The sequence below is a fragment of the Myotis brandtii genome, unplaced genomic scaffold, assembly GCF_000412655.1.
Source record: "Myotis brandtii unplaced genomic scaffold, ASM41265v1 scaffold435, whole genome shotgun sequence".
Taxonomy (NCBI): Eukaryota; Metazoa; Chordata; class Mammalia; order Chiroptera; family Vespertilionidae; genus Myotis; species Myotis brandtii.
In genome coordinates, this window is record NW_005366635.1 from 101,813 (window position 1) to 109,559 (window position 7,747).

A 7,747-nucleotide genomic window follows, 5' to 3' on the forward strand; every position below is an offset into this window, starting at 1 on the left:
GGCCCCCGCCGCGCCCCAGCCGGGCCAGCCGGGGTCGGATGTGCTTAGTGACGGATGTCAGAGGCAGAAATGAAGGCGTGAGGGTGTGTCTCGGTTTCCGACACCTAACGGCAGGATGTGTGCGCTTCCCTCTGAGGTTCTAGGGGGACAGAAAGCGGTGCGTCGTGGAGAGAGCGCGACGCGGCATGCTGCCATGGAGCAAGCACAGACACGGCCGGGAACTCGACAGAAGATGCACATGACGCGGACGCACCCGCTGTCCACACACCACGTCCGGGAGGCCGCCCCGGTGGCTTTACCTTTAGCGGAACCAAGGTCCTGAGACGGCCACGCTTCCGGGAAATCCCAGCCTAGAGACCCAGAGATGGGACGCGGGGGGGCGAGGGTGACACTGTCGGCGACGGGACACGTCAGCTATCGGTCGCCACTGAGTTCCCACAAGGACAGGCGAGCTGGTCCCCTCCGAGCCAACACCAGAGTCCTGACGCCGAGGAGAGGAGAGGCCTTCCGGTCCGACGGGTCCCCCGCAGGGGAGGTCCCGGTGCCAGCGTGGGGTCCGCCTGCGTGTCGGACGGCAGGGGGCGAGCCCACCTCGTCCGGGACACTGTCCAGCCACGGACACCCCATCGCCGAGAAGGCCGCGCGCCTTTGCCCAGTCCATGGGCAGAGTGGCCGGAGCGGGGAGGTCGGGGCGGCGGGGGGGGTGAGTCCTCTGACACCAGCAACATCGCTGTCCGGGTTTCTGACGACTGAGAGTTTGTCTTTCGGTTTTTTTTTAAAACCAAAACAGCTGTAACTTAGGGGAACAAGAGACACAGTTTGGGGTGACAGTAGGGGTCCCGCCCTCATTCTCAAGGCATGATATTCAGACAACGCTCGTCCCTTGCATTTAAAAAACACGCACCGTGACTTTCTCGCATGTGCATCCTGCGTGGAGTTTGTCCAGAGCTGCAAACAGGTAGGTCACATGTACGTGTGTGTGTTTGGCAACCCACGGGGGTGCGTACACCCGCGTGTAGAAACATATACACATACATCCTCATAGACACGTGTGTCTTATATATATGCTGAGAAAGGTCACATATATATACAACTGCGTATGTTATCTGTGTGCGTGTGTGTGTCTGTGTGTGTGTGTGTGTGTGTGTGTGAGTGTGTGCTTGTGAGCAGGTAGAAAAACTCGACAGGCAGAGGAATATTCCACTCAGTGTTGTTAGGTGACGTCTTTGAGGAAAAGAAAAGCGAAACTCGGGTACCGCCGGCCGCTCAGTTGACGTAGTAGAGCCAGTAGACCAGGTTGAAGAGCGAGAAGGTGAAGGGGAACACGATGCGGGACCACCGGTCGATGGCGTTCACGTCGGTCAGGTCGGGGATCTTGATCTTGAGCTGCGAGGACCGCCGGCGCAGGTGCGTCTTCTTGTGGGTCAGGCCCCGGTCCCCCAGGTGCCGCCCGGGCCCCTCCCGGGCCGCGCTCTGCTTCCGGTACTGGATCCCTGAGTTGTCGAAGGAGATGGCGGAGTTCCGGGTGTCCCCGAGGCCGCCCGCCACCTCGTTCATCTCATTGTGCACCTCCAGGGACGTCAGCAGGATATTCCCGTGGGCGTCCACCTAAGGGGGGACATGCGCATGGTCAGGCAGGAGGCCGGCCGGCCGGCGGGGAAAGCTCGTTTCCCAAGGCAAACCCTGACCCACGTGTCCTGCAGCCTCGGCCTGTGGATGACGGAACCCGCACACGTGTCAAAGCCGAGCTCTGTGTTGGTGGGAAATGCCATTTGGGAGGTTTAAGGGGGCGGGGGGTTGGGGCTTGGTGATTGTATTTCCCTGATTGAAAAATTCCCACACAGACTAAGGGGAGGGGGGCCTTTTCAGATTGAAATTTCACAGGACGGAGACAAAATTACGGAAGAGAAAATCAAATCGCGTCTTTCAAGATGCCCACGTGGGCATGACTGGATGGAAACTCCATCTCCGTTCTTTCTTTCTTTTTGTTGTTGTTAATCCTCACTCGAGGGTATTTTTCCGTTGATTTTTAGAGACCCGAAGGGAGGGCAAGAGACAGAGAAACGTCAGTGCCGGAGAGACAGGGCCGTGCCCGGGACCGGGATCTAACAGGCGGCCTCCCGGTGCCGCTGACCCACGCGGGCCGGGCCCAGGACGTCGCTCCCGTGTCGAGTGGGTGAACGTGTAACGGAGATAATAGTCCCGGAAGGAACTGGTTTATGCCTCAGTGTAAACTCATCGGCCCCTTTTGATGTAAAAGATTTCATTTTCCTGGGAACCCATGTGTGGAAAATGTCCATGAAAAGTTATAATAGGGGACTGTTATTTTTCTGAAAGAATTAAAGGGTTATTATAATCTGTTAAATCTTAGAAACCAAACACTTTAAACAAATACCACTGAATCTGGCACAATACGGAGGCTTGGGGGCCGATCGCCCAGGCAGTTGCAAACTCCCACAACAGCTTACATTTCGGGATCCCCAATGAAGGATCAACCACATGTATAGGAATCTTTCCCCTCCATTTCCTGACTACGCCTTCTTTGAGGCGTCTGTCTTGTATCCACCAGTGGGAACCGTCGACTGCAGCAGTCTCTCTCCCTGCTCTCTCCCTGGACAGGCGTGAACATGCAAATAGAACAGAACAAAACGTCGCCTGCGAAACGGATCCCAGGGGGATGTTTGTTTCTTCCTAAAACGCGTGTCCCGACTGGGACACGGCAGACATCGCATTCCCGACCGGCCTTCGAGCTTCCCCATGAGCAAGACGCTCTCGTTCTAGGGAAAATGCGAAGGCAGCTGTCCTGTGGGGGATGGAACCCTCTCTTTACAAGAGCGAAAATGTCAGCCCGCAGCTCTGACTCCTGGTCGAGGACAAGGCCCTTCTGCCACCTGATGACATTCAGACACGCGCTTGGTCACCTTGCAAAACACCCCCAGGCCGTGGGTAAAAAAACACACAACACCACCGTCAGGAACAAATAGAGGTTAAACACAGATAAATCAAGGTCAGGAGGCGCACTGCCCGCCTGGTCCGAGAGAAAGTAAGTGAATTCGGGGATGTCTGGAGCGTTCGCTATTCAACCGAACGGCTGCACAGCCGCTGGGTACGAGGAAAACTGCTCGGGATTCACGGGGAAGGGGGGGGGGGCGCGTCCACAGCATCGAGTCACAGAGGCAGCTGCTGGGAGCACAGAGCCTCCTGGCAAAGGCCCTCGCAGCTCAGTGGTGAGCGCCGACCTAGGAACCAGGAGGTCGAGGCTCGATCCCCAGTCAGGGTGTGCAGGAGGCTGCTGGTCCCAGTCCAGGGGAAGCACAGCCCCCCTCCACCCCCCACCCCAGGGCTCTCAGCTCTAACACAAAGGGGCTCCCTGGGGCCATGCTGGTTGGGCAACAATCCCGCTAGGGACGGATGACAATGAATGAGCCGTGGTAACGCCCAAGGACCCAGTCCAGAGCGCCGACCCAGAGCGCCCTGACCGGGGCCAGGGATGGAGCCTGCCACCGAGGTCCGTGCCCTTGACCGAATCGAACTCGGGACCCTCCAGTCCGCAGGCCGACGCTCTATCCACTGAGCCAAACCAGCCAGGGCGTAACTTTTCCCATTTTAAAGTTCATTAACAATTGGTGGCCCTTGCTGCCACATGAGGATACAATGAAAAATCTGCGACCCAGAAGAGGGCCTTCCTCCAACCATGGCAGCACCATGATCTCAGACTCCCAGCATCCAGACCTGTGAGAGATAGATTTCTCATACATTTTGTAAGGTAATGATTGAATTAAGTACAGTGACATTTTAGGTAAACAATTACCAGTCTTAGAAAGAATGGTAATTTTGTATAAGAAAAGCTGGTCCAGTTTATAACTATCTATATATACCCATCACATATCTGTATAGCAATTAAGTTGTTCTCCATTTAAAATATTCTCTGAAAAAAAGGGTGAAGGGATTAGCCAAAGAACATATATGCATAATCCACAGACATGGACAACAGTGTGTGGTGAAGGCCAGAGGGAAAGGGGGGCAGGAGCTGGGTGGAGGTGGGCAAAGGGGTAGGGGGGAATGGGGATATCTGTAACAGTGTCAACAATAAAAATAAAGTTTAAAAAGGGTTCTTAGTGTTTAAGAATAAATGTTGAACAGTTCATGTTTGACTTTAATATCTATAGTTGCCAAATAGTATATTCTGTAAGAAAAGTGAAGGAGTACAACTGCCCTAAGTATTAATCAATAAATCAGGAGGCTAGTGTTGAAAATATGGTACGGAGTCAGAATGCCGGGGCTTAAAAACTGACTTCACCACCTTCGGCAGATTCCTCAACCTCAAAGGCTGCTGTGAAATGAATATCAAATACTTAAAACAGTCCCTGGCACATTTTAACAAGATATTTAACAAATAATGAGTGATGATTGTTTTGTATGTCCAAACAATATATATTGGGGGTTTTTGCTGTCTTTTTCTACTTTATCTTCTCACAATTCCTCTATTTAAAAAAACTAAAACCAAATTTAGTGTTTAGCTCTTACAAATATACTTTAAGATCCTTTATTAAATACGTAATTTTGTTAATTCTCAAGGCAGGGGGCAATAACTGTAAAAATCTTGTCCTCTTCTCTGCTGAGTTCTATAATAGCATCCTTATATTTACCTTCCAATATATAATGGAATAAATAACTTCAAAAGTATGTTTTACACTTGTCACCAATGTAAGTATGAATATTACCATATGGTCATAGCCAAGGACTACTAGCCAATTTCTTAATTAATTTCTATTTGTACTTGTGTTGAGGTTAGTAATTTATTTTATATAGTGAAGATGGGCTCCATCCCCAGTGGGGGGCGTGCAGGGGGCAGCCGATCCGTGATTCTCTCTCATCGTGGATGTTCCTCTCTCTCTCCCCCTCTCCCTGAAATCAATAAAAACATAGTTTTTAATAAAACGATAGAAAATGATGCCGTGGACAAGACTGGTGTCAGGATGGCAAAACATTGCTGTTGACCTCTGGCCTTTGACCTCACTAATGCCGTAACGACACGGTTCACACACATTTCAGATATGGGTTTAGAATAGCACCTACCCGGGCGGCTGGGGGGCCCATGGGGCAAAGGGGGCCTACGTGACACTTTCCACAATAAAAAACGATAGAAAATGATGCCGTGGACAAGACTGGTGTCAGGATGGCAAAACATTGCTGTTGACCTCTGGCCTTTGACCTCACTAATGCCGTAACGACACGGTTCACACACATTTCAGATATGGGTTTAGAATAGCACCTACCCGGGCGGCTGGGGGGCCCATGGGGCAAAGGGGGCCTACGTGACACTTTCCACAATAAAGAATGATCTTTAAAACAAGCAAAGATCAATACAATACAAGCGCACCTACCCAGGGCCACCCTGGCGGCGGAGGCGTCGTAATTGATCCAGAAGGACACCCAGGAGAGGATGGTGATGAGGATGGAGGGCATGTAGGTCTGCAGGATGAAGTACCCGATGTTCCTCTTCAGCCGGAAGCTCAGGGAGAGCCGCGGGTAGGCGCCTGCAGAACAGACGGGGTCAGGCGGGCGGGCGCGGGGCGCCCAGAGCTGGCTCTACATCTGTGATCGACGGGTCGCATGCCTTTGAGAAGCCCGGGAACCCAGGGGTGGCCCCCAGCCACTCCATGTGCTCCTGTCTGCCCGACGGAGCTGGTGGAAGAATGGGGGGAGGGCCCCCGCTTCTCAGGCCTCTCCCCTTCCTCCCTGCCCCCAAGGACATGTGTGGTGTCTGGGCTGCCCACAGGGAGCTGCTTATGTTACCAAACATGGGTCTGCCCGGCCGGCGTGGCTCGGTGGTTGAGCGCCGACCTATGAACCAGGAGTTCAGGAGTGTCAGCCTGTGGACTGAGGGTCCTGGGTTCGATTCCGGTCAAGGGCCCCGGTCAGGGCTCGTGCAGGAGGTAACCAATCGATGTGTCTTTCTCACATCGATGTTCCTCTCTCTCTCCCTCCCTCCCTCTCCCTTCCACTCTCTGGAGAAATCCATGGAAAAATATCCTCGGGTGAGGATTGAAAAGTAAACATATAAAGAAATAAACAAGGAGACCAGTGTCCGCGGGGAGAGTGGGCGAGGACGCACCTGTGGCGAAGACCACGTTCCGGGAGACCAGCCGGTGCTCCACGATGGAGAACTGCGGCAGCTCGATCCTCTCCACGCCGGTCACCGCGTTGTCGCCTCCGCGCCAGTAGAACTCAATGTCGTCCGTGGTGTAGCCGTCTGCAGGGACAGAGGAGCAGGGACAGGGCGGGAATGAAGCATCGTCGTATCTACGCTCCACATTCCAGAAGCTGTCACCGGCCCGGCCGGCGTGCTCAGTGGCTGAGCATCAAACTATGAACCAGGAGGTCATGGGTCAATTACCGGTCAGGGCACAGGCCCGGGTTGCTGGCTCCATCCCCAGTGGGGGGCGTGCGGGAGGCGGCAGATCCGTGATTCTCTCTCATCATGGATGTTTCTCTCTCTCTCTCTCTCTCTCTCTCTCTCCCTCTCCCTTCCTCTCTGAAATCAATAAAAATATATTGTGCCCTGACCTGGAATTGAACCGTGACCTCCTGGTTCACAGGTCGAGGCTCAACCACTGAGACATGCCAGCCGGGCCCATTGCAAGATTTTGATAAAATCACCAGCCATCAGAAGCCCATAGCGTGAGTCTAATTGTCAGAATGATGCTGTGGGTGACAGGAAGTAGTGAGTTTCAAAAGGATAACCAGAGAGGCAGGTACAACACAGGTGCTGTGTGCTCATCCTTAGCCTCCCACCTCTTATGTGTTACATTCCTCCTACAAATAATAGGAAGACTCGGGCAACGACGTTAGCATGAGATGTTAACATGTACAAGTTAGACAATCTTAGCGAATAACGAAAAGAATTGGAACAAGTCGCTTGTTACACCAGCTTTTCACTGAGATGGGTGTGCTTTTGGGTGAGTAGAAGTTTTATGTGTGTATTTTTTTTCCACGTGGCCCCATCCCCCTGGGACCTTGGGTAGCCTCTGTTTCCTGGGCGAGAATGAAAAGGAGACGGGACTCCATGCAAGAGGCCCAGAGGGGCCTGTGCTGTCCCTGGAGGGCTGGGGAGGGGAGGGTGGTGAGGTGGGGGTGCTGACTAGGGAGCAGAACGCCCTTGGGCAAGTGGGGCGCACACACCATCACCCCACACTCCCGTGAGGAGCCGCTGTGGCCCGTGGTTCAGGTGAGGCCGCTGCAGCCCAGAGAGGGTGAGCGACTTCCTCCAGGGCACACAGCAGTCAAGGGCGAAGCTGAAAATGGTCCCTTTCCCTGCGGCCTCTGGGTAAGCGGCCCCTCACCCTGCGGCCATTTGCTCTGAGGGGCTTCACTCTTCCACCTCCCCCTGCCCTGCCCCCAGCGGGCTGGGGCTCTGTCCTGCCCCAGCGACCTCTCTTTGTCCTGGGTCCCTCCCAGCCGGCAACCTGGGCGGCATCCCGCTGCCTGGGGGCGAGGGCCTTGTGTGGCTAACGCCCGCCTCCGCACCTCCCCTCTCCGCCCTTTGTGGCTGGTTACAAAGGACCATTATTTTTCCTGGGTCTGGCCTTTGCCAGCCGCCTCCCCTGGCAGATTTTGTTTTACCTCGAAAAGAAAATTGATTCGGGGTCTGCAAACCGGCCGACTTCCTGCCTTCGCTCTGCCCGTGCGGCCGGGTCCACGTCCCTGATGCCGCCCCACCTCCGTGGCCTCATCTCTCACCCCC

At 54.1% G+C, this 7,747-nt stretch overlaps 1 protein-coding gene across 1 annotated transcript in view; it reads right to left on the bottom strand.

Annotated features, from left to right (window-relative positions):
• Window positions 1–778: 778 nt before the first annotated feature.
• The window catches only part of GABRB3 (gamma-aminobutyric acid (GABA) A receptor, beta 3), a 12,991-nt gene continuing 6,022 nt past the window's right edge, over window positions 779–7,747 (bottom strand). Inside the window, exons 3-6 of the mRNA XM_014546209.1 lie at window positions 6,119–6,256; window positions 5,388–5,540; window positions 5,280–5,287; window positions 779–1,608 (exon numbers count right to left, since the gene is read on the bottom strand). Of these exons, the coding sequence (XP_014401695.1) occupies window positions 1,267–1,608; window positions 5,280–5,287; window positions 5,388–5,540; window positions 6,119–6,256 (641 nt within the window). The 3' untranslated portion in view covers window positions 779–1,266. The remainder of the gene's footprint in view (window positions 1,609–5,279; window positions 5,288–5,387; window positions 5,541–6,118; window positions 6,257–7,747) is intronic.